This window comes from Melozone crissalis, unplaced genomic scaffold (assembly GCF_028551555.1).
Source record: "Melozone crissalis strain CALT ecotype California unplaced genomic scaffold, PUWL_Pcris_2 ptg000081l_1, whole genome shotgun sequence".
Classification (NCBI taxonomy): Eukaryota; Metazoa; Chordata; class Aves; order Passeriformes; family Passerellidae; genus Melozone; species Melozone crissalis.
In genome coordinates, this window is record NW_026535858.1 from 3026438 (window position 1) to 3053622 (window position 27185).

At 39.4% G+C, this 27185-nt stretch overlaps 1 protein-coding gene across 9 annotated transcripts in view; it reads left to right on the plus strand.

Annotated features, from left to right (window-relative positions):
• USP34 (ubiquitin specific peptidase 34) overlaps positions 1–27185 on the plus strand; it is a 116430-nt gene that overhangs the window by 21314 nt on the left and 67931 nt on the right. For all 9 annotated transcript variants that reach the window (XM_054290131.1, XM_054290136.1, XM_054290134.1 and 6 more), the window contains exons 4-10: positions 4559–4609; positions 4730–4879; positions 9156–9223; positions 15493–15685; positions 18556–18617; positions 25041–25122; positions 25214–25306. In XM_054290131.1, coding sequence (XP_054146106.1) covers positions 4559–4609; positions 4730–4879; positions 9156–9223; positions 15493–15685; positions 18556–18617; positions 25041–25122; positions 25214–25306 — 699 coding nt within the window. The remainder of the gene's footprint in view (positions 1–4558; positions 4610–4729; positions 4880–9155; positions 9224–15492; positions 15686–18555; positions 18618–25040; positions 25123–25213; positions 25307–27185) is intronic.

Sequence of the window (27185 nt, forward strand, 5' to 3'; positions counted from 1 at the left end):
GGTGCTGATTTTTCTCTCTGATATTTGTTATGGCTGCCATTCACATTTTCCCAAAATTTCCTCTTAAAAAAATTGTTTAATTCCAAAGTCCTGCCATGTTTAATTCACAGTTTCTGAAATAAATATGATGGTGTTAGTATTTCCTGGTGGAAACAACACGTTTTTGGAATGGTTGGCTTTTGATCCAGCCTGTGGTAGTCTAACAACAAGTAAAGAGTTGTTTTACAATATTTGTATGCAAATTGGATGTACAGTTCATTGTATAGGAAAAGCTTCTATCCAACAAACTTCTGAGAAAGAGTGGAGAATTAAAGTGCATCTCACCCACTCCTTTTATTTTATATTTAGAGAGTTGTGGGAGCTCACTGGAGCCCTGAGGGTTGAAATTTGCTTTATAAACTTAAGTCCAAATGAGAAGATGCTGAGTCAGATAGAATGATGTGAGTTAGGGTGGGCACAACACCCGATCAGTTCTGATGGAGTGGATGAGACAAGAAATGGAGTTAAAGCCCCCTACACAGCAGGTTTTTAGGTGGGCTGCATTTTGGTTCTTGTTCCTCTCCAAACCATATGGGCATGAGTTAACAGAGGGAGTTTCAAGTGTATCTGTACAGATATAAAGTGAATTGATTTATCTCCTGCACTCCTGTGGGACTTGTACCAGGATTGGCTTCAGAGGAATGTGGGATGAACAATTCTGGAGCAGCTTTTCTGTGGACTATCACACGTCCTTCTCTTAAATTACTATTTCATGTATTCTTTCCTTCTCTTTGAATTGCACTTCCCAACGATCAAAAGGAGCTCTCAGGTGCCTGATGGGATTTCTTTTCCCTTGGTGAGCAGCCTGGGAGTGATTTAGGCCCAGCTCTGTTGTACTTGCTGCCCTGTGATGATGCCCATCACCCCAGACATACCAGTGGATGTATAATACATGCATCATCTCTTATACATCACTTGAATTATTAAATACATTCATTAGCTAGCCTAAAAACACAACTTAGGGGAAGCTGGAGAGAAAACCACTGAGGTACAGGCAGGTAAGGGAATTTTTTTCCTTTCTGCTAGACTTTGTGTGTTTCCAGGTCTGGATTATGGAGGTGTGCCAGCCTGCCATATTTGTATGCCTTTTTTAGTGGGAGAGAGTTTTAAATTTTGCTTTTAAAAGGTCCCAGCGTCAATAATTTTTCTTACCAACTGATATTTTTTGTATCTGGGAAGCACTAGGATTCTGTTATTCTGCTTTTTTAATGTCAAAACTTTCTGCTCCCATGAGTGACTCACTGAAGTCTAGAATTTAATTTTGGATTTCAGTCTAGAGCACATCTTAGCTGAACTGAGACAAGTTATTAGTCCCAGTAATAAGAGCACTTCTTGTTTTAAATCAGGCTTGGTTTCAGTCCTCTAGAGATCCTAAAATAAATCTCTTCTATGAGTGCATTAGCTTTACTTGTAAGTTAAACAGATCCTGAACAGCCTAAATTTGCAAAAAATGTATTGGTAGAAGCTGGTGTAGCTCTCCCTCTCCCACCAAGCATTTCCATTGCCCTGGAAAAAAAGGAAATTTGCTGATCCAGAACAGACTCCAATCTGCACTCTGAGTGACTTCAGAAATTCCTTGTTTTAGATTCTTGAGGTGAACTTTGACAATTTCATGGAGTTATTGAACATAACTCCACTGGAGTTATCACATCCATTAAGGGTTTGCTGTGCCTAGGCTGCCTCTTAGGTGCCATTTAGGAGTTCCCAGTGTGAGGCTTTCCCACAGTAACAATTAGTGGTCAATATTTCCCTTGTCCTTTGCTCCAAGGCACCTCCAGGGCCTTTGTTCTTCAGTGCTTGAATTATGATCCCTTCTGAGCTGCTGCCAAAGCCATTGGACACTGGGCTGTCTGCTGGAGAAGGAAACATTCATGTGGGAGCAGGAGGTTTCCCTTCCTCAGGAGTTAATGAAACTGGATGAAAATGAACAGCAAAGCCAGATTTGTTGGGAGTCAGAAAGGTGCCTCTACCTGTAGGATCATGCAGATCTTTCCTTAAATGATGTGGGCTAAGAATTGTTTTTGTCCCTTACAACATCTGTAGAGTGAAGACCACAACAGCCTGGTTGGTATCCAGAGGAGCCATCTACACACCTCTCTTGACATTCATCAATATTTTTGGTGCCCAGAGGGGTATTTGTGTCTATTTTTCATCCTAAACAAAATTAACTCAAAGTATTTTTAAAAATATGGTTGGTTTTTTGAGGAATGTTCATACTTTGTAATGCATTTTTTTTTCTTTATGGGATATTTTTATCCCTTGCATACAAGGTGATTTGTAACTGTATCCTTTACATAGTTAGTGCAGCCAGTGAAATGGGCACTACCTGGAATGGGCACTTCAGAGGAGGGGAAAAAGAATTTATAAAAGGAAGCTCTCAAAATCCTGCAGAGAAGGAAGCAGCAATGTGAAGTGCACTCCTGAACTTTGCACTGTCTCAGAATGAACAAAGAATCTGAAGGGAGTTCCCTGAGCATTTACCAGATCTTGACAGGATGAAATGAAAGAGGAAACAAAATCAGCTGCTGAGGTGCCTCCAGCTGCAGTCCCCAGCTCTTTGGGGTCTCCTGCTCTCTGCTTCTCCTTCTCAAGTCAATATTTTCTTGGCAGATGTGTGCTTTCTGCCAGGGTTGTGTCCAGTCAGACCTCAGCCAGTGCATTTTGTAATGGAATGTTTGGAGGGGACCTTAAAGCTCATCCCATCCCATCCCATCCCCTGCCTGGGGGCACCTTTACTGTCCCAGGGTGCTCCAGCCCATCCAGCCTGGGCACTGCCAGGGATCCAGGGGCACCCCCAGCTCCTCTGGGCACCCTGGGAAGGATTTCTCCCTGATCCCAAATCCAGCCCTGCCCTCTGGCACTGTGGAGCCATTCCCCTGTTCCTTTTGCTGTGTGCCTTTGGGACAGCACTATCCCTGCCTGCCTTTCTCAAAGCCCCTCTCCAGCTTTTCTCCAGGTGAAGGTCCTGGAAATCTGCTCTGGCTTCTCCTGAGCTCATGGTGGGTTTTAATGCCACATGAGGAATTCTCTGATTTCCTCATACAATTGAGAAGAGTAAAAGGAGGAGAGTAAGGAACTCTCAGACTGTTCTGTTTCCCATCTGCAAGAGCAGAATTCACATTTCCAGCCTCAGTCTCCCAGAGCAGCCTTTCCCAAGCTTTGCAGGACTCGTGCAGCAGCCTCTGTGAGTTTGGGATTTCTGCATTCTAAGAACTGCAGTTCACTTGACAACAAATCTCTTGTTTTTTCAAGAGAACTAATGAAATTTCTCACGCCATTTCTGCAGTTTTCCTGAGCAGAGCACTGAACACCTTTTCTTGCTGCCTAAAAACATACCACCTACTGCCTTCAAAGCTGATTTAAAAATAACTGGTGGAGTATCACGAGTTCAGGCATGACTTAGAGTTCAGCAGAAGAAAAAAAAAAAAGAAATGCTTAGCTATAATATGAGCATATTGAATAATTCAAAATGTTTGTATCACACTTAATCCATCCAAAATTGCTTGCCTCCAGCATCCTCTGGTACAGTTCTAGGATTACTCCTACACAGCTATTTAAAATATATTCAGGAAATTTCATTTAAAAACTTAACTTTGTGTTAAACTTGCATTTGATTTGTGACTGTCAATACTGGGTGTTTGCCATGGAGGGATGAGTGGAGGGATGTGTGGTTTTACCTACAAGTATCCCTGGCAGTGTTGAGTTTTACAGCCACTTTTTATACTTCCAGTGCCCTTTTGCCCCCAGCAAGTGCATGGAACCCACAATATGTTACAGCCCTAATAAAGAAACTTCCCTCTCTGTACTGCCCAACAAGTGGACATTAAAAAGTAAAGCTGTTTTCCTAAACCATTTTAAGTTTAGTGCTTCTAGAAAATAGATTTCTTGTTGCAGCAAGTAGCTAACAGAGTGATAGGGTGATAGAATTCCTTCCCCTTCTTCACTTCACTCACTCCTGTAAAAGTCTGACATTTATTTTGTATGAGGTGCTTTGTTATATATAAAAATGTAGTAGTTGAAATGGCAATGAATATTTAGACATTTTAACCCTTTCAGTCATTACATGTGGGATTGTACGATGTCCTGCAGTTCATGTAAATTCAGATGTTTGCATATATGTTTCATCTTTATTAGAAATTGCATTCCAAAGTGCCTGGATTGGTTCTGTTCTGTGTTTCTCAGGCTGGTGTGACAGACTGTGCCCTTGGCCATATTCCTGTTGAAAAAAATGGGTGATCTGAGCAGGGGTGGGATTGAAGAATAATCTGTTCATCCAGACACTGCTGAAATGTTCTCTTAAGTATATCTGTGTATTTATATATATTAAAAGAGGTAAGAAGTTTGGAAAAGTTTGGTTTGTGGTGGAGAAGTGGCGCAAAGCTTGAGCTTCTGTCTTCCTCTGAATGAGAATTTGGGTTTTTATTGTTGACTGTGATACCTGCTAAATGGCAGCTGTTTTTTTGTTCTATAAATGTGTTTTTATTGCTTGAGTTAATTTTAATTTTTTTTCTTTAAACAGGATATTTCTGCTCAAGAAAGCAATATATTAGGGGCGTTCTGTGATATGAACGTAAGTTGTGCGCTTTTAATCCTAGAAATTTAACCCCGTTCTGTGGATTTGTGTTGTTGAGTTTGCTGTGTGTCTGAGTGACGTGGTGCTGATGCTGTGCTGGGTTGTGCCCCTTGGCAGGATGTGGAGGTGCCCCTGCACCTGCTGCGTTACGTGTGCCTGTTCTGTGGCAAGAACGGGCTGGCCCTGATGAAGGATTGCTTCGAGTTCGGCAGCCCCGAGACGCTGCCCTTCCTCATCGCGCACGCCTTCATCACCGTGGTGTCCAACGTGAGTACCCCCCCTCTGCCTCAGCACCACCAGCCAAAGCAGTCTGAAAGTGTTGGAATCCATAAAGTTAGAGGGTTTTTAGGAAATGGTTAAAAAAGTATGTAGGCCTTAGGGTAGAGTTCTGTTAGCATTGCAGATACAGCAGAAAAGTTTCCCAAGCAGTAGACGTGACAAATAACAATAGGCCTCTGTAGAATTGACTTTAAGATGGCAACGAGGTTATTTAATGTATATCTTTAGAAGGTTAGCATGAATAGAGCTCTGTTCTTTGTCTCCTATGAACTACTTTTTGTTTTAACTACCATTACATGTGTTTTATAAGATTGAATAGAATGCTTGTCAATATGTGTTTTTCTGTGTATGATTGGCTGAAATCTAGACTGAGATAATTTTATGTCTTTCTGTATCACCCCACCCTAGAGAGACATTTTGAGTGGATCAGTGAGCTGTTAACATCATGTCTCCATTTTGTGTCTTGAGACTGATGTGCTAGAAATAAAAGCAAAAATCTTTTCACTAGTCTAGTTCCAGTGTTGTCCATAACTGGACGTTTTGCCACAGCATAGTGAGTTCCTTTTTTAAGACGTAAGTTCCTGACACAATTAGACTTACATCTACCCTTCCCACGCAATATGAAAGCTGCAAGCACTCCCTGGGACAGAGAAGGGTAAAAAGGCTGCTAATTCTCCCTATTTGTTCATGCACTGTTGCATTATCCAAGCCCTCTGCATCTCCTGGCAGCACACAAGGAGTTTGCAGGTTGTACCTAGATGGGAAGATTGCAACAGCCCCCAAAGAATGTTGTCAGAGGCCATTTCTGTCCCTGAAATTGTGCCATGAGAGTGGTTTTAGTTTCTTCAGAGTATTTTAACTTCTTAGCTATTCCCTCTGAGGCACAGAGGAAAAGCCTGTGGATTTTTTTTCTCTTCAATTTCCTGTGATTTTATACCATTATACACATTTGCAGCATAGAGGTAATCATCCTTTTTCCCCACTTAGTTTTAGAATTCATATCCTCCATCATGTCTGCATTTTGAAATCACAGGGATTTTTGATTGGCAGAATTATGAATTGATTTTAGTGGAGATTTGAAGGAAATTGGTGCTAAAAATAAAACCCAGTCCCTGAAGAAGGACATATGAAGACTTAGTGTCATGTCAGGATAGAAGTTGTGACCTGTCTTGTGAATGGGCAAAAAGAAAACCAGAAGTTTGCCATTTTTGCATTTTTATTTTTTGTGAGAAAGGGCAAAGCTACCTCAATAATGAGTGGCAGCTCCCTATCACACCAGTGTGTTTTCAAACCAGCATTCTGCCTGTATTCATTGTCCTGTTTAGAAGTCTTTCTTTTTCTCTGCATGAATAGTTTATTTTCTTTATTCTTAGTGATGTCCCCTGTTCCAAAATACTTCTGAGCGAAGTTTCTCCTTTCAGATATTTACTTAGCAACTTTGCATTTCTCTGTGGTTCTAGTAGGTAACCAGTTAAACTGGCTCCTGCAGCAGTTTTAGATGAGTTCTATGGCTAAATCTGGCAGATAAAATGAAATTCATCCCAAACCATAACTAAAAGTCCTGTTTCTTCAGCCTCTTCCAGCATTGCAGCTTTTCCCATTCAACAGCCATCTTTATTTTGAACTCGACCTGGCTTTGCTGACAAATCTGTGTGAGTTGAGGAAAACTGTTTAAAAAATTGTGTTTAGTTTCTATTTTTATATCAGTTCACTACAGAAAGTATAAGAAAATGTTCTGTGTGTAAGGAACTTTATTCATCCACCTGCTGCATTTTGGTATCACCCAGTGTACTTGGGAGCACTGCTGCCTTTCAAATGCAAGGTATTCATTGCAGCCAAATGAGGTAGCTAATTTTTTGGACAAAATACATTTTATCTTGCCAATATTAAAAAAAAAGATTTCTCCACTCTACAATGGTGCACGAACTTAGGATTTTGATGTAATGTTTCTCTTTCTCTGTTAGTTTTTATATAATTTCAGTGTATAATTCATAGAACTTAGGTAAATATAAATTATTGAAGAGATGTTGCTGATTGTAAACCAATGCATCAAACTCCACTAAAACAAAAGGAATCATTCACAAAACTCAACAAGATAGTGGTGGTCTCAGCAAGAACTCTACTAATCTGCCTTAGTTTTATCCCAACACATTTGATTTAATGGGATATAGATATTTATTCCAATAATAGCTCTGCAGTGTCAATGTTACCTTGTTCCAGTGTGTAGAGCCAGCCCACAGTGTGTAGTAACCCTGAAATACAATTTCACAGCTGTAGGAACTCTTGAGAATGGCAGTTAAGGGGCCATTCTTGTAAAGATTCCCTGAAATATCCATGTGGAATTGTTTTTCAAGTCTGTAAGATGGAGTTCTTCAGCCACTACCTTCTAGAAATTAATTACCTCTGGTAAAGAGCAAATAAAAAAAACTCTCTGAAACTTGAGAACAGAACAGATGCAGTGAATGCTTTGTCTTAAAATCAAGTGGAAGCAAAAAGTGATGTAACTTTATTTTTTGTCACTTTACAGATGCTAGTTGATGTCATTTTATATATGTTCTTTTACGTCATTTTAACAAGTTAGTATGCAAATGTGAATCCACGTTCAAAATCACAATTTCATCTGTAACGTGTGAAATGATGCTTTCATTGAATTTTGAGGCTGAAGGTTGTGTGCAATACAAGTTTACAGGTGCATGATTTCAGCTTAGGAGTTGGAACTAATACAGAGTGAAGCTTACTGTGAACAGTGAAAGCTATAAAAACAAAATGGTAAAAACATTTCATACTCTTATTTCACAAAGAAATGTATTTTCTTTGATATTCCATACTGTATTTTAAAAAACATTTCATACTCTTATTTCACAAAGAAATGTATTTTCTTTGGTGTTTCATACTGTATTTGAAGCAGAGTACATGGTGTTAAAAGTCAAGTGGTGTAATCACAATATCTTTGTCACCCCTGCAATTCCTTGTCAAAATGTTTTTTAATTCCTGTTTCTAGAGCAAGCATCTTGGAGTGACACTTTGTATCTTTGGGATGTTAGCATTTTTTCCCTTCTTGAGGCTGCCAGTTGGATCAGAAGCCTTTTCCAACTGTGGTCTTTTTTTGCAGAGGGAAGATTTGGCTGGTTTGTCTTGCAAAGTAGGTTATATTGTTACTGTGCAGTGCTTGTTGCCTTGTTAAAAGTAAGCCTGCAAATATTTTTGTCAGAACTGCCTCAAAAAGTTCCTTGGCAAGTGCTGGAAACGTTGAAAAGAGAAGTTGACTGCAGCCTAATATTTTTCTCTCCTGTCAAGAAGGAATATAGGGAATATATACATTTTCTGCATATGGAATTGAGTCCCTAGGCAGAATTTCTTGCATCAGCTGCAAAGCTGAAATTCTTTTAAGAGCAGAGGTGGGGATGCAGGGCCCTGAGTGAGTGATGGGGCTGCTTTCACAGGGGCTGTGCAAAGTGCACGTGATTGAATTTACATTGAATTTACGTGGGCAGGAGCAGCTGCTGCTGCTGCTTCATCTGTGCTGCAGCCCTTACCTGGCAGGGAGTAACAGGTTTAACAGGCTCTGAATTCCTTTTTGAAATGCAGATGGCACTTCTGACTTTGCCTCTGGAAGCCTTTGGTCGGTGCTTTTCCTCACAGCGGTGCTAAGTAGCTGTTTCAGGTTGTTTGTTTTTTGTTTTGTGTTTTTTTTCTCTGCATTTATTCCTGCAATCAGCTTTGCAAAGGTGGTAAAGGCAGAATGGTAAATATGAGAAATGCAAATATGGTAGTAAAAAACTCTGCTTAATCACTGCTTGTAAAACATCGTATTTTAAAAGATATGTAAGCTCTAAGAAGCAAAACAACACAAGTCAAACAGTGTTACTTGGTTTAGGAGTGGTTTGCAAGGAACTGAAAGAATGGAATAATTTTCATGTAGACTTTTAAAGAAAAAGGAAAAAAAAAACCCACAACGATGAGTAGCAGTTTTTCCTACTGAAGAAAGTACAGAAAATACAAAAATACACCTGGGCAATATGATACTATTTATACAAAGTCTGTATTTTCCAGCTGACCAGCAGGAAAGATGCAAATCCTCTTTATAAGTCAAAAAAGCATTCCTCAAGTACCAGTTTTGACAATCAGAAAATGAAGAAGTTGAACACAAACCACCAAGAAATTATTTTTTTAAAGTGGGGTTGCATGTGCAAATGTACCAAGAGTATTTCAGTTCTCTTTAAATGTCATGAATGAAATGTTTATTTCTGTTTTTGCATTATAGATCAGAATATGGCTACACATCCCTGCTGTCATGCAGCACATTATACCCTTTAGGACTTATGTTATCAGGTAAATCTTTATTTTAAGAATTTTTCTTGTGGGACTTTGTGACATCACCTATTTCTAATTGCAGCTGCTACTTTTAATTGTGCAGGTTGTTGCTCTGACTGTCATTTCAGCAAGGAGGGTGGAGTTAATGTTTAGAGTTACTTTGGGCAGCTCCTTGCATCTGATTTCAGTATCAATCAGCTCAGTCTTGGTGAGAGCATTGTGAGTGTGACATCAGCCCCATTCTCCAGCTGTACTCCAGGCTCCCTCCCTGTGATATCTTCATAAAACTCCAAGTTTGCAGTGAGATGCTGGAAATACAGGAGCAATGTGCAGTCACTGGGATTCCAGACCCTGAGTTTGAACACAGCTTCACATTCTGATGTTCTGGGTTTCCAGCTGGCAGGAGCTGAAGTGTGATCCAAAGTCTGCTTGCACTCTTATGGAGCTAAATATATCCAGTCCCAAAGATTTGCTTTATATCAAGCTGTCTATCATGGAAATAACATTTTCAGATTGAAGTGCTTGTAAGGGTATTTAATTATATGAGCAATTTGTTTTTATTGGCTTTCTCAGGACAATAGAAACATTGCAGTGAGCTGCTGATGAAATGATCTGTGTGTGTGGATCTGCCTGGAGGTGGAGGGGTGTGGTCACAGCTAATTCCCATTCCTGTAGCCCAACACAAAATCTTCCTGGTGCAGGCTACTGCTTTTGCATAGACACAGGTCCTCCAAGGCTCTGGGTTTCCTCTAACTAATGTTAGAAATGTGCTTATGCTGCTCATAGCAAAAAATGGGCATTTACACATTATGCTGTCTTAACTATACCAGTGTAAAATAACACTCAACAAAAATAATTACATTGGCAGCAAACAGGCTCCCAGAACAATGAGACTGGGAATTGTTTCATATTTTTAAAAGGTCTGGTTTTATATTGACTGTAAAAATTTAAGTACTGACTTGGCTGTCAGTCTGTTTTCCTATACTGTGGTTTCTACTAAAATGATACCAGCAGAGAGAAGAGTATTTTGATCTTTTATTAAAACACATCACTCTTGAGTTATAGTCCAGCCATGTGCACTCCTTTAATGCTGATGTGCTATCTTTGAAATCTTCCAAAGGTAATTATTAATCATGAGGCAGTCAAGAGAGGGCAGGCAGAGGATTTTCAAGTGCTTGTCTCTGTACATGCTCCATTAATGCTTGTTGGTGTACCTGGGAATTTGGTCATGAGCCCTCCCTGTCTTCTTGCAATGTATGGAAATGAAAAGGAGCATTGAGGGAGCAGCAATTAGAGTTAGGCTGATGATAAGGAACTACTGAGGGAGACAATAACACATCCTGTACCTGCTGCTGCTGCTAAGCCTTGCTTGTCATCCTGTAATGCTTAAAACATTTTCTACTTTATAACTATTTGGGGTCACTGGAATGTATAGAAGATTTTTTTGGGGGGGGGTTCTCATGTGCTCCTCTTTACCCGTTAGAAGATTTGATTTGCGGTGTGATTTGTCAGCAGCTTCTTGCCATAAATAATGCCCCTGATGTCTGTTTGTAGAATTTACAAGAGGTTAACATCAATCAGAAAGGTAGCACTGCCACAGGATACATCCATGGAAAACCAGCTTAGAGCAGGAAGGTGATGTTCTCCCAGATGTATTTTTCACAGTTGAATCCTGATGGGATCTGAGGTTGCTCAGTGTTATGAAATCAGAGCTTTTTTAGTGGAGATTTCCTTATGGAGTGGGACTGAAGCTTGGAGGCCATGTAACAGAAATGAGCTCTGGTGCTGTACCTTGGTGTGGGACAGAAGTGAGCCCAGATGCCCTCAGGGAAGGATGAGTTTCCTCATGGATGCAGCTCACCCCACTTGCTGTCAAACTTACAGATCTTGCCTTGGCAGTTTGGGTCTCTGGCTCTCCATCTGCTTTTGCTTCAGGAAAAGGACAGAAAAAAGGGGACACAATCCTGGGCACAGCAGCACAGCACCTTCTAAAGAAATCCTGCAGAGCTGCTGCTGCCCTGCAAACTGGGGATTTGGAAAGGGTTTTAGTCCACAAGGAGCTCCTGGGGCTCTGATTTAGTCCCAGTCGCTGCTCCTGTAGATTCCTTGCAGGAAGTGCATTTTGCAGGGCTGACCAACAAGAGACATCACCTGACTTTTTATCAGCTGAGGTTACCCTCATGATATGGTTGTTTCTACAAGGAGTGGATGAAGGAAACAGCAAAGTGTGTATTGATACAGAGGAGGTCAGTGCTGGAGTTTCCAGAGACCACAGACACAATCCTGTCATTATTGCTGCCTCTAGAAAAAGATGAATAAATGTTATTTTCTGCCTGGCCAATGGAGCACAGGCATTCACATCTTGCCTCTGAAGGGCCTGGGTTTTTAAGCAGTTTAGGAAAGAAATAAAGGATTAAATTTAAAATGACATGAAATAAAATTTACATCTTTCAGTAAGAAAACAAAGTGATTTTGACCTCCTTGGAAGGAAGCAATTCCTGATTCATGATGCTTCCCATAGAAAGTGCAGCTGAAAGAATTCAAATTACTCTCCTACATTAAAAATACTCATCTTAAAATGGGGTTTATGGGAGTACCCGGGACCACTCCTTGCCACTACAAGTCATAAACACCTCTTGTAATGAGCTTTGAAGGTTTGAATCACAAAAAAAATATTTGCCTCCTCCAAAAATCTGGAAATTGAAAGTAAAGAGAATAGATAAATCAGAAGACAATAACCAGACACTTCAGGAGAACTGACTCATTCTGCTGGATGCCCTTCTGCAGCTGTGGTCCAAAGGAGTCAGATTAAGGAAAAAAAGATGATTTCACAGCTGAGTAGCTGAAGTCCTGAAGCATGAGATGTGATTGTAAGCATTGCATTAGCATGGAGCTGCATGTTTAAAACTGAACTCTCTCTGTCCCCAAATACAGAAAAGTGAAATAATTTAAGTGAGTTAAAACTGATATTTAAAAAATTAAATGTAGATACTATATTATTTGATTATTTTAAGTATGCCAGGCTGGCAGGACAGGTCCTATAGTGTGTGGAGTATCCTTCCTGCAGTTGTATTAAAAAGTTATGTTTTATTCTGAAAGTCTCAGTTAGACAAAAACTCCAGATTAAATAGATTACACAGTCCTGGCATATCATTCATCTCTTCCTTGAAGACCTAATGCTCATCAGACTCCAAAAGATAAAGATGTAGGAATTAAAAAAATCATGAAGGGCAGAATGGAAGCTATTATTAAGCCATTACATGAGTCAGTCACACATTCACATTTCTATACTGTCTATACAGTTCTGATCCTTCCATCCTGCAGATAATAACAGAACTACCTTGGTGGTAATAAAAGATTTACATTGAGAGGAGGAGACAGAGTCTAGGAGGCTTTTTTTGACAGGGCAATTCATATCATGTATGAATGATACGAAGATAACAAATAGGAAATGGTAATTCACAGGTTTTTAAAAACAAGGAATGGACAACATGCCACCCAGTTGTCAGGTTGCAGATGGAAGAAATGAGAGGAGTTTGTTTTTCACTCAAGCATAATTGTCAAACTGACTGGCACAGGTTAATGAGAGAGCCAAAAGTAGAAATGGAAGAGATAAATGAATTCACAGTAGTAGATGGGTTCATCCATTTTTTTATACATGGGATAAATCTTTAATCTGCTTTCAGAGTGGCTATTTTGGGTTAAATAGGCATTTTCCTTGCTCCAGTGTCCTTACATGAGGCAATGCAGCAAATTTACAGGTAGTCAGTGTAGGGGAAGGTGTGAGCTAATTGTCAGTGTAGGCAAAGATCTCTTTTGTTAATAGCATTGTTATGCCTCTAAAAACATGAAGTGTTACTGATGCAGACAGGTTTAAGCCATTCCATCTTCCACAGTAACAAAGGAGGTGTGGCCCACTTGGCAAGTTTGTGTGGTTTTAATCTTTGGAGTAAAGATAGGATCATGTTTGATTTATGACCAGTGTAGTGGTGCCAATAAATTTTCTAGTGCTGGCTGCTGTTACACTTCTAGAGAGAAGTTTGCCATCTTCTGCTTCTTTTTAGGTTAGAAAAACCTGTTGTGTTACAAACTGTGTGGTAACAAGTGCTCTGTTCTCTTGCTTTAGAGCCTTGGCAAAACAGAAGATACTGTTAAAGTACTTCTGTAGCTATGAAAATGCACCTACACCAGAGTTCCACTTGCTATAAAGTGCAGGTTTTTAACAACACACTCTCATTATCATAATAAAAAAATATGACACAAGTCTGACTCAGGTTCAAAATGTGGATGTAATGTGAATTATATAAATGAAAGTAGGTCTAGACTGATAATATTGCATTAAAATAAGGAATGTTCTATTTTATAAACTATATTAATGTAGTTACTTCACCAGAGTTTGTAGTGTGAGGAGAATTTCAGGTCCAAGTCCTGTTCCAGAACTGGAATGAAGGCACCAAACACCCTTCCCTTGTGTGTGTAGGTGTGTCCATGCCCCTGCTCAGGGCATGCCAACACTCCTCTGTCCTGTGTACAGTGAGGGAGTTCATGGATGTGTTTGGACATGTCTGAGATCTTTAGAAACGCTTCACCAAACTGTTGAGTCTGATTTGATGGAATTATGGACAAAGAAAAGCTCTGGGAACCAGACCTGAGGAGAGTTTGCATATAAAAATGGGAAGATGAAAATGGGTCTGATATTGCTGGGATTTTTAGAATGATGAAGATTGGAAAACACCCCTGAGAGGGAGCCCAGCCTTTGACCCAGCCCTGCTCACACTAAACCATGGCCCCAGGTGCCACTTCTGCCCTTTTTTTGAGCACTTCCAGGGATGGCAACTCCAAAATCCCAAACTCTGTGTCTGCTTAGGGTGTGGGAGCTTAATTATGGCCTCTGTTCTTTCACCCACTGCCACTCCCGTAACAGAAATGCTCAATGTTTCATGTGCTGTTGGCACAGCTGGGCAGGGGTGCTGGATGTCCCTTTGTCAGAAGGGCAGGACAGACAGCACGGTGGCTGGCACACAGGTGCTGCCATCACTGTTTGCTGGTGACAAATCTCTCATTTGCTGATTACAAATGATGGTTTGGTGACACAGACAGGACATTTTCTCCTCACAGTGGAACTCTCACCTGTGTGCAGGTCACAGGCAGCTCCTGGCTCTGCTTGTTGCTGCTCTTTTTCACTGAATGTTCCCTTCCCACCCCTGCTTTGCTGCTGCTCACAGCACAGCAGCAGCATTTTCCTGCCAGGACTTGATTGCCAGTGCTCCGCACAAGGAGACAAATCTCACAACAAAGAGCAGGGAAGGATCTGATTGCCTTGGTCCTGCTTTTGTCCCCCTGTTCCTGATGTGTGATTCCTGTCTGCATCTCCAGTCTCTGGGATTATTTGCACTGAAGTCTCTTTTCTCTGTTTGACAGTGTTAAGTATCATTTAAGTGTGTTTATTTTAGGCTTCTACACAAGAGCTGTGGAAAAGAACAATCATCTAAATAAGAGTCACAGCCTGTAATTTTGCTTTTGACAAAAAAGTACTGATGTTTATATGATGTAAATACAAAGGAATGGTGCATAAATCTGGTTAAGTGTAGTTTAATATCTGGTGTGTTTTTTAAAAGATTCATGCATCTATTTGGCCAGTCTCCAAGGAGAGATCCAGGCTTAGGCTGTCAAACAAATGGATTTTTAACACATTTCTGTGTAGTTAAATCTAGTTTGGATGTTGCTGAAACTTCAAAACACTGAAAAAAAGCAGAAAAAATTAATTATGCTAACTTTGTATGCATGTACCTTTAACTGTGCCATCTTTAATGGCATCAAAATAAGCCCAGGAAATCTTGTTTCTAAACATTTTCCTGTTGCGCATTCATTTAGAAGAAATTCTCAGTCGTGTTGATGTTTTGTATGTGAACTTTACTGGCATTTCACTATAGATTTTCTGTGTTTTGGTCTTCTGAGGTTTCACCAGGTTCTGTACATTAGCTTTTGTAAGTATTTCTTATGCTTTCCATTTGCAGAGAATATTTGTGTTGCAACTCATTGAGCAGGATTAGAAGACTGCAAGAGAAAGGGCTTAAGCAAAGTTCTTTAGCAATTGACTTACTTTAAAAAATATTACAAATATTTCTGGTTTTCCTTAGTGTGTTTCATTAATTGGTGCCAACTTTTAATAGTGGTATTTTAAGACTGAGTGATCTTGGAGAAACCCATCTTTGCTGTAATCAGGATGGCTGCAGGAATGTTGTGGTTTGAGCCATGCCCTGTTTGTGTTTGTTGTGATTTTGCAGGTATTTGTGTAAGCTGTCAGACCAGGAGCTGAGGCAGAGTGCAGCCAGGAACATGGCAGATTTAATGTGGAGCACAGTCAAGGAGCCCTTGGACACAGCCCTGTGCTTTGATAAAGAAAGCCTTGATCTTGCATTCAAATACTTCATGTCACCAACTCTGACAATGAGATTGGCTGGGCTGAGCCAAATAACAGTAAGGACTTTTTAAAAATGCCAATTATTATTGTTTGTTACCAACTATTTTAAAAATACCAGTTATTATTGTTCGCAGAAAACGTTTCTTGTTGCAATTTATGACTCACAGTTTATTTACAGTTTACTCGTTGCAATTTATGATTTACAGTTTATGATGTTTGGGGGGCTTTTTTAATTGTGAAAGCAGCAGGATCCTATTAAATGCAGCTTTAGGAAATTGCAGCCATGGTGGTGAGGGTAGGGTTTGCTGGAGCTGACTCCCAGTGGTGCCTGAGTTTGCACCATATGGAACTGGCTCACATTACCTGAGCAATTCACTGAACAGCACCCTTGGAACTGGGCTTTGTGACAGCTGGGGTGAAATGGAGCCCCTGCCACAGCAAGATTTGGTGTTGGGAAAGGCTTTTAATCTGTGTGCAGTTTGAGCTTTGCAGCATCTTGACCCTGCTGCAATTAGCTGCTGCTTTGTATTGCCCAATCCTCCTTTTCTGTTCTCAGTGCAGTTCTGCACTCATTAGCAGGAGGGGGAATTGAAGAGGTAAATGCATACAGCCTCAAATGGAAAACAATTAAAACTAAATCAAATCCCCATCTTTTCCCTTTCCCATGGAAATGCTTCGCCTTGCACCATTGTCTTGATTTGTCATTGCTGCCTGTAACCATAGAGAAACAATCCCACAGAAGGACAAAAATGAAGTTTTTTATCCATGTGAGCCTTTTCAATTTTGTGTTTTCTGAACATATTTGGCCTCCTCTCTTCTGAAGATGTGGTGTCACTGAGTACAAGTTTACTTAAACTTGATTTTGAATCTCACTGTAGCTATAGATAGAAGTACCCTCAATTTAATAAATGGCAATTTAAAGAGATCTGTAAGTACTTTTAATCAGATTATTGCTGGCTTTTACCCAAAGTAAATATTTACATACAGGTAACTTGCTAGGCTGTAAAAACAGGCTGTGAACTGCATCCACCACTATAATTGATCTTAAAATCTGTTTCCACTTTTGCATAGTTCCAATTACATTCAATTCCTATAAATCTCTTCCTTTGGTTTTATACAATTCTCCTTGTTCAGCTAATGTGTGTGTTTTTTTGTGTATCCTTGCCAAAACAAAGTCTGAAAAGAAGAATTCAGCTGTTTTATTTTTTCAGGTATTTTCTAGCTCATTTAAGGGAGTGTGAAGTTGTGTTAAGTAGTTATATGTTTTCACCTGTTGTGATTGATGAATATTGCTGTAAAAACGAGAGTTTTTAAAGAACAGACATGTATTACTAGAAGAAAAACTTTACAGTATTTTTAGACTAAAGTAAATAGTAAAAAATAGTAAAAATTTAATATTGTAAGCTAATTTATTCTGATAAATTACCTTTATCAAAAAGTCTGTTTTTTTAATGTGAATAGTCTTTAAAACTGCTCTGGAACACTGAGACAATTTATTCTTCTTTCTCATTCAAATCATAGAAAGTTTTATTTTTGTTGTTACCTTGTTTCTCTTCCATTTCATCTCTCAGTCACCTGTAGAGGTGGTTCAGCTCCAAAATACCCTCTCTGTCCACTATTGCCCCACAAACAGAATGTTATTTTCCTGTTTTGGTGCCTGGCTCTGGAGATGAGCCCAGGGACAGTTTTAGTGCTCAGCTTTGTCTGCTGAAGCCTTTCCACCTTTGTGTCCTTTCTCACTGCCACATTTGTGTTGTATCAATTGAGTGTCTTTAGTGCCTTTAGTTTCTTACCATGTTTCATAGATAGTAAAAAATGAAAAAGGATTTTTTTTTTCCCTCTGGCATTCAAGGAAACAAAACTTGAAGGGAGAAACCTGTTAGGAGGTGAGGGAGAGCAAGGTGTTACAAACTGTCCCACGGGAGCTTTGTCTTGTGCTGAATTCTGGTTAGTTTAAGGTTAGTTTAGCAGAATTCTGTTTAGTTTAAGAGAGTTTACCTGAAGTTATTGGAAATATTGTTTGCAAATCCCAGTATGAAAAAACAGTCTTTGTCAGAATTGCTTTGGAGAAGGATTTGGTATTTTGGGAGGTGTTGATCAGTGGTGAGCCTGGATTTAAAACTGGTGATAGGAGCAGCTCAAGACTCTGTCACTCTTTCAAAATATTCTCATTTTGAGGTGAATCTTAAAAAAATCAGTGAGCTTCCACTGTGTTGTGTGACCCAGCTCTGATTTCCACTCCTAAATGTGTTTCATTTGAAATTCTCCATTAGTAACCAGCCTATTAATAATGTGTGGTCAGGCTCTCCCATCTCACCAATTTCAGTGCATGTTTACTATTTTGGTTTTTTAAAAGTGTTTTTCCCCGCCTGAAGTTTGTTGAGATTGGACACAAATAACTCTTGAGAACTCTTTACACACAGAGTTATTGAGAAGATTAGTGAATTCACCTGAATTACAGTGCATGTGCTAGACTTGTTTCAAGAGAGTAAATATTTTGACAAAGTTATGTAACGAGTTTAATTTTAACTGCAAAAATTCACATTACTGTGCCTTTATTTTTTTTCTTTTTAAATAAGATGCCAAGTAAGGTCTATTATGTAATTTAAAATATTTTTTTTTAATGTTGTGTACATATAAAGAATTGGATACAGAGCCATTGATGCTGAGGGAAGAAGTGGAAAAGAGATGGAAAACTTTTAACAGACTGGTTTTTTCCTTTTAAATTTAAGAGCTTGGACATGTTTGAAAGCTTCATTTCCTGTAAAAATACATTATTTTTGTTCTTTAATTTTGTCTAAACAACTTACTTAAAAACATATAAAGTCCTATAATGTCACTAATACTATTTTGAAATATAAGAAAACTGCCTCAGCAAATATTTGGACAAAATTGTAATTTTTTTTCTTCCTTTTTCTAACTATAGAATCAACTTCATACCTTCAATGATGTGTGTAATAATGAGTCATTAGTTTCAGACACAGAAACGTAAGTAGGAGCCTTATTCTGAATACTTGAAGTGTTTTACATGATTGCATTTCTTCTCTGTTGTTATGGATTTTACACATGGGGGAGCAGTGATAATCTGAGACATTTATTAGAAATATTCTAATCAGGGGGTTAATAAATGCTTTTAAATGGTAACTGTGAAATATTTTTAAGTGTTTCTGTTTTTTTTTTTTTTTTTTGTATTAAAATACTTAATCAAGGTTAAAATACTTAATCAAGGTAAGCTTTAGAAAAACATAGATACTGAAATAATAAACACCTATAATGGCCCCTTATTTCCATGGTGGTATATAAGTAAGAACCAGCTAATTCATATCATTTTTGCCATTTTCTCATTTCTCTGGATTATTTGTTTAACCAAAACTTGTATTTCCATCAAACTTGTTACTTTTCCACCCAGTTTGTGAGGCAATGCTCTTGTTGTTGTGTTTTTCCTTCCAAGTCCTTACCTGTATAACTCAGGTGTGTTGAACAGTTTTAGAGGGACTCACATAAATCTTCAAGAAGATTCACCTGTGGGATTGGATTCCAGCCAGGAAATGTACTCACTTCTCTAGTAACTCTAAACTTAATGGTAGAACTGTCAAGAATTTAAATTAAAAATATGTATTTTGGTAGTTGAAATAACTGTTCTTGTGAAATAACAGGCAAAATGTGTAAATTGTAGAATTTTACTCACAATATACTTGTTAAGTTTCTCTTGGGGGGTGATGTACTCTCTTGATGTTGGGAGGCACACACACTCTCCAGTACTTTATTAATGGGAAGTCTCACAGCAGCAGTGTCTTGTTTTTGTCTGGATACTTTTATTACAAATTGCATTTGAACACTTTCTGAAATCTGGCTTCAGTCATGACCACAATTCTGGAGATTTCATGCAAGAAGCCTCTTAGATGTTTGAAGAGAAATTTCTGGGAATGTGTTGCTATTTGAAACATAAAGAACCAGAATTTAGGGCACTTTTTCTTCTGTGGAGATGTGGAAATACCTTGGGAACAAGAAATAAATAGTAAATAGTGCAGGAGGGGGGGAGCATGTTGGGAATGTGAGGTCAGCTGGGGTGTTTCCTACACTGTCCTCCCAGTTCCTGGTGTGTTGTTACACTGGGACTGACAAACCTCAGATTTACCCAGTTCTTCTCCTTCCCTCCCTCTGAAAAGCTGAGACAGAAGTTGGTTTTAGGTCGTGGTAACAGTAACAAGTGATTGTGCCAGTTAAACCTAATACAAAGCTGTTTGATTTTCTGTGTCATATGTAAAAAAGAGAAGTTAGGAAGGTGGAAGAGGAGAGGAGCGGTTAAATTTCCCTGCAGAAGAGCAGATGTACTCAGCAAGAGCATCAGAGTTATTTTAAAGCTGAAGGAAATTGTCAAATTCTCCTTTGGGATATTACTTTCTTGGCAGGGGCATCTGTAAACAGGCTGTCATTTGAAAGGAATGCAGCACGAACAGAAAACCTTCTTTTCCACTTTTGTAGTGTGTGATTTTTAAAAAAATCAGCCTTCCAGTTGTTCTGGTGTTTTACCTGAAAGGTTGGTTGCAAACCAGTGTCAAGCATTGCTGCTCATCTTCAGCTATCTTGTGGAATCACTGATGTCTTGCAGCCAAATAATCAGGAAGGGCTGGAGCAGGAGGATGGGGAAATGTCTCACTTCTCCAGTTTGCCCAGTACAAAGCTTCCCTCTCATTGCAGACTCTGCTCATGAGAAATTTTTGGCTGAAAAGGCACGTAGGGAGTTGGCAGTGACTGAATGAGCAGCAAAAGGAAAGCTTTTCATTCCTGTGTTCTTTCCTTAGTGGAGAAAGGAAGTCTTAAGAAGTTTTATTTTGTACCTTTGTAGCCTCTGCAGATTTGCCAAAAGAAGATGTCCTGCATTATGTCTGGTCATCCCCATTTTATGTTTTGACTTTTCCAGATGCATTTGGAACTGTCAACCTTTGGGATTTCTCCTTCTGTATCTTGATAAGGTGGGTTTGCGGGAGGTACCTTAAGAAAATCAGCTCTCAGTTAGTCCTGGCTCTTCCCTGTTCAGAATTAACAGCAGGAGTTTTTAGCAAATATTTTGCAATGTAGCTTCCCACCTTTATCCTCAGCACTGCAGTTTTTCTGTGTAAGACAAGCTAAAGCATCTTCTGCCTTGGAGTCCACTGCATTTCACAGGTTGCACTGGGGAGCAGCACAAAGCTGACAGAGGGGTCTGGTGTGGAGCTGCAGGTGTTTGTTTGTGTGATTTTTGAGATTCCATTTCCCTGCCCTCTCAAGGGCTGAGGTTTGTGCTGACAGAGCCCTGCATGCTCCAGGTGTGGGCAGTGCCTCAGCCACCCAACTTCATCATTCCCCAGAGATGGAATTCTCATTTAGCTCTTCCTGCCTCTAAAGATAGAGCCAAATTCTTTGCAGTCTGAGGTACTGAGGAGTGTGAAATCTACTGAGGCTAAAAATAACAAGCCTGAACAGAAGAGCCTCAGAGTCTTTGAATAAGTGATTCCTGCAAGTGTTTCACTGATGTCACTTAGTGAGAAATGATGATGCTTTTCAGGAAGTGAAAGATACTCTTTTTTTTGGGTGTTACTTGGAGCACAAGAGGAAAAAGTGTTGGTCTTTTCTTTGGTGAGGACACTGTCAGCTTCTGGAAATACTGTGTGTAAAGAGAGTTTGTTTTGCTCTTCCCTTGGCTGCCAGCCAAGGGTTCGGGTTTCAGGTTCCAGGTTGACACTGAGGCAACTTCCTGACTCGTTTACAACCTTGATTACCCTCTCTTGAAAAGCTTCCTGCAGAGCAGTTCAGGTGTCCTGAATTCCTTTCACCTGTGAGCAGAAGGAACTGGATTATTTCTTCTTTCTTTCCTTATTTATTGAGATACTCAATTGCAAGTTCTGTGTTGCCTTTTCCCTTCACTGTTTTACCTTATGTTAACACTTGCTTTCTCCATTTGTATCTAAGCTTACTGATTTGAGTTTCTGGCAGCATTATTTACCCTATTACTCTCTACGCTATTTCAGGGATCTTTTCAGATTTTCTCTGAAAAAAAAAAAGGTGAATTTTTTCACTCAGCTCACTAATGTTTCTTTCTTGTGGCCCACACAGCAGTTAAACAAATACTCCAGATGATGTCAGAGTGGTGGTTTCAGAGCCTGCAGAGCATCAAAGAGGAAAATTTGTGCTCAGAAGCAGAAACATGTGCTTGAATGTGTGTTGGGAAGGTGCCTTCTGTATCCTCTTTGCATTTCTGATCCTAAATAGTTGAGATCAGGGTTTCACATCTGTTGTTGCGTTATAGATCCTATTTCAGTGATATTGTCAAGAGGTGTTAGTGTTCCTCCCTTGCAAGCTGCCACTTCCAGAGCTGCATTTTTCCCTTGGAGCTTTTCTGTTCTGTGTTCAGTGACGTTGTGGATGGCTGTTGTTGTGATCCATCCAGCTCTGAGCTGCTGTGGGGAATGGACTGCTTGAATAAATAAAGTTTTCTTTCATGGGGGTGGCTTTGCTGTGGGATTTATTGCTGGATTTGGGTCATCATGTGGGTACAAGTATTGCAGCACAGCCTTAGATTAAAATGTTTCCAGGACTTTACCCCAGTCCTTTCATAGAGAGGTGTTCTTTGACCTGCCAGGAAAATGCATCAGCTGGAGGATAAGAATGAACAAAACTCAGTGCAGTTCCAACATCAAGTTCTGTCACCAGCTGCACAGTCCCCTCTCTTCCTTGCAGTCTCATAGAATGCCTGGGGAAACTCATGCCAGAAGTGCTTGAATTACATTTCTTGGAAGTAAAGCAGTTATTTTTGACAGACATGAATAATCAGGGAACTCAAATTAAAAATCCTACAGAGAAATGGATTAAGTGTTATGTACATTTCCAGTGTGGGATTTTGAGACAATTAAATCAGAGTAGCTGCTACCTTTGCCTTTTTATTCTCTTCTCCTCCCTCAGCCACAACACAGAGCCATAGAGAGTATCAAGTTCTTTAAATAACTTTTCCTATTGCTATCCAGTTATTAAATCCATTATAAACAGCTGCTATGTGTTACTGCCAAGGTGAATTTTCTTACTCCTGAAGTCTGTCTGATTTGGATATCTAATTTGTAAAACCATTCCTTGTGCTGCTGCTTTGATGTGAGAGGGAAAGGCACATTAATGCTTTGATCATAATGCATGATTTTCACTCTCACCTTTCCTTTAATACAAAAGAGGAACTTTTTTCAGGAAAACCTTTGCTGAAATGGAAGTGTTCAGGAAAGAAGACAGACATGCTTCATTGACACTGAAATTTGCTTTTCTGGTGAATCCTTGAATGTGATATTGTAAATATATTCCGTATGAAATCAGAGAACAAAACACTTTGTGGGAGTAACAACTTGATCATTTTAAGAGGTTCTGATTGCTGTGCCCTCAGCCAAATATTCTGGGAGGAGCAGTTTTTTCTGCTGGGAAGCACAAGGGCTTCATTCTGCCTTGCACAAGGATCCTCTTGTTTTTGGTCACCCTCAACAAATCCATATCAAATGCACATTTACCTTCAGAAATCTGAGATGGTGTTTTACCGGAGTTGGGCTCACCAGAAGGATAAAGATTTTGTTACTGCTGAGAACACATCCATTAAAAAAGGCATTCCTTCAAAAGAATGATCTGTGGTTTTTCAGAGTAAACATGGTGTGAATTAGAGACAGAGAACTACCATGGTAATTTAATAAAATGTGAAGGAACTCATTCTAGAGGAGAGCTTTTGTTCTTTCCTTTGGAGTGGTTAAAATGCAGCATATGAGTGGATACAAAGCCTGATGGGTGTTGTGCCATGAGCAGAAGGGTTGGGATAAAGAGACCCCATGAGGAATGTGCCCTTGCATTCTGGCATTGCCCAGCAGTGGTTATTTATCTGGGGTTCCTTCTCAGAGCTGCAGGCTGAAGGACTCAGAGGCAAGAAGGAAGGAAAGGTCTTCCTTCAGCCTTGGTTAGCCAGAAATCCAAACCCTGGCTGAGTCACTAATGTGCAAGTGCCAGAGTTTGGTTTGGGTGCTGGGGATAGTTGGGTTTGGGTTTGAAATGAGGCTCTGTGGGAAGTTAAGGACATCTTGGATTCATGGAACAGATGCAGTTTATCTTTTCAGTCCTTCTTTGAGCAGATCCTCTGTCAAACTGACTTTACAGCATGAAACTCATTTATTGATAAGCCAGAAATGATAACTGCTGGCAAACTTTTGTACCCTGCAGTCCAGTCATTCCTTAAATGTTATGGGACATTATCTTTGAAGAATGTGGGAATATTTGATTGCCAGTGTCCTGGCATTAGAGAAGAACAGTCCAGAAATGATGTGGAGTAACAGGAGCTTTGCTCCTTGAGCTCAGCCGTGAGGATCAGGCAATCTAAAACAATTGAAGCCCTGGCAGTGTGTCCCTGAGTAGTGAATCCTGTTTGGAAAAGCCACAGAGGCAATCTCTTCTTACCTAGAGAATCTTGGTTCCTTCTTGAGGATGATGGAGATTGGCAGTCCTGGATTTTAATAGTGACCATAAATGTGACATGAGCAGAAGCGGTAAAAATAACTCTTCCTCAAATGCTCCAGGGCACTCCCTCCCTCCATCCTCTGCTCCCTGTGGGACACAGCTCTGTTATTCCAGGGCCATTTGAACCCAGAGCTGGGCTTTGAATGCCCTGATGTCCTCTAATTGCTGCTGGTGCCAAAATCAGGGTAAACAAACATTTGCTTGAAGAGAAGGAATAAAAAGGAGCTCAGGCACTGCTGTGCAGACAGGGCAGTGCTTTCTGCAAGTTCAGCTTTTGTTCTAGCAAACTCAATTTCCTTGTCCTGGTCACTTTGAATGTTTGCTGAAGGAATGGCAGTGGGTAAAGTTCCTGTTGGTGTGGATGGGCAGAATGAGAATTTGGAAGTATCTGTGTGCTGCATGTGTGTGACTATGACCATGGCAAACAGTTTGGGAGAGTTGCTATTTGTGTAAGAGAATCTAAAAATATTTCCCTTAAGAAAATAATTTCTGTCACTCCCACCTTTAGCTACATTTCAATGCTTGTGGAATTTCATGATAAACTTGGATTAAACAGCAGTATCAAAATCTTACCTGTGAGGTCTTTGCAATTGTTTGCACATGGTGTGTTGCACGTTAACTAATAAAATTAGTAGAATTATTGGTTATGTTTGCTGATGATCCAGTGGGGAAATGTTGATATTTGCAATTAGTCTTCCAGCTAAAGAAAAAAAATACAGAAATAATTTGCTTCCTCCGTGGAAAAAAGAACATTGACCATGGTTTGTGTTCAGAAGGTTTTTGTGCCCTCACTACAGCTGCAGATACCAACTTGCAGGATGTGCTGTGCTAGAGGAGAGCACAGAGTGAACATTACAGGCAGATCATTTTATGTTTCCATTCTTTTTCCATCTCCAGGTCAATTGCAAAAGAACTTGCAGACTGGCTTATCAGCAACAATGTAGTTGAGCACATTTTTGGACCAAATTTACATATTGAGGTTTGTATTTGATTATTATAAATTTGGTATAAACATGGAGCATGAACTGTTGTTCTAGTAAATCTTTCCTCACTGTGTTCTCACTTTGCAGATCATCAAACAGTGCCAAGTGATTCTGAATTTTCTTGCAGCTGAAGGGAGACTTAGTACTCAACATATAGACTGTATTTGGGCTGCTGCACAGGTATATATTGAATTTTTGTCATTGCAGGAGTGATAAAAGAAACACAAAATAGAAAAAAAGTTGACTTTGTTTCACATTCCTAAAGTTGAATTTTTTGCTTTTTCTTGGCTCTCTGAGCATTTTGCTGACCAAAATGTCAAGTTAGGTAACTGCCACAGTTACTGGGTTATTTATTAGATGCAAGAAATCACCCTGGCTACTTTTATACAAGGAAAAAAATGAAGTTGTATAGCAAGGACAGAGTGTTTTCACTGGGAATGGGGATGAAGGTTGTAGGGCAGTTGCAGTATTTTTATTATTGTGCTAAATTGCCTTGCTCCTGTGTATTGTAGCTTCCATTTCTGGTACTCCTGGTGGGAACAATCAGGTGAAAATTGTGGCAGTGAAGTTTACAGCTGTGCTCCTCTGCTGCTCTTAAAATCTATAGAAGGCACTGAAATTTTATTTTTTGCTTGCTAAAGCTGGAAACTCTGATAGGCTTTTTGCCTTCAGAAAGATTTATTTGTGTGCTACTTTTAATGGGTCACTCTGCTTGTTATTTTAGGTTGTGACATTTTTATTTAGGGGATTTGAGTACAATAGGCATGAGCAGGCCTAGAGAACACACTGTTACAGCAGGTTAGAATTTAAAGAGGGTTTTTTATGTGTTCAGTATTTCTATGTCATTTATTTCAATCAGATAGTACTGAACACACACTCTGAACCAGTGTGGTCCATTGTCATTAAAACATGCAGCTGGAATGTTAATTAAATGCTCATTGGAACAGCATTTGCTCCACCATTTTTCTGTGTCAGAGTAATTAGTAATTATTTATTTTACACTACATTTTAAAACAGTATTTTCACTTCCTTGATGTTTTTACACAGCATGTCACACGCTGTTAGACCTCTGGATTTTTCAATATATTTTATACTGCTTTGGGAATAATGTAATTACCTAATTTTGATAATGCTTTTACAGTTTAAATGTTCATTTTGGCATAGCGATATTTTCACAATATGCTTGATATCAGAATTAAGCATGTCCTGATCTCGTCCTGTTAAAGGATCACTTCCTTAAACCTCTAAGGTTGTTTAAAAGGCTGACACCTTTAGGCTGAAAGAACAGAAGGCCTTAAAGTGTGTGTTCCACTTCTTAAATGAGCTTTCAGCCAGAAATTCATCTTCCCTAAGCTGAAGTTATCTCAAGATGTTTAAATGCATCTTTGTATACAACCCACATGATTTCCTTCCACTGTGAATCCTGTGAAAGTTGGCCTGCACACAGTGAATTGCTGACACAGATGTTTTAATGCCAGGAAGGCAAAATAAAATAAATCATTAAAAAAACCCCTTTGAGGTGCAAGTGTGGTAACCAACGTAAGAAATTTTTTTTTTCTAGAAATTTCCTGTAAGCATTATTTTAGTTTTTGAATAACAACATCCTTTCAAACGTAAAGAAGCTCTTTTAAGTGGCTGTGAAAAGCAGAATTTAACCAAAGAGGAGTCATCCAGGAGCACTGTCCCTTTCATGTGGAAATGCAGCAGTTAGCTGAACACACTGTCATATTTTTTGACATCCATCACTGGAAAGACAAAAGATTTCTTTATAATCCTCACACAGTCTGTTCCTGAGTAATCTTCATTTGTGTTTACCTCTGATAATAAGGTAATCATTGCAAATACTGCTTCCCTCAGATTTAGCATATAAACTTAATATTTTAGAAGTTATATTGAAGTTCAAATACAAAACAAAGTTCCAGTTCTTTTCACCCAGTCTCTCAGAACTGGAAGTGTCCAAATTACTTGAGTCAAAATTGCAAATCTGCTGGAGTTTGAAATGATTTGACAACTGCTCCTGAGAATTTGTACAAAAATGTTTATTTGCTGCAGTATTTGA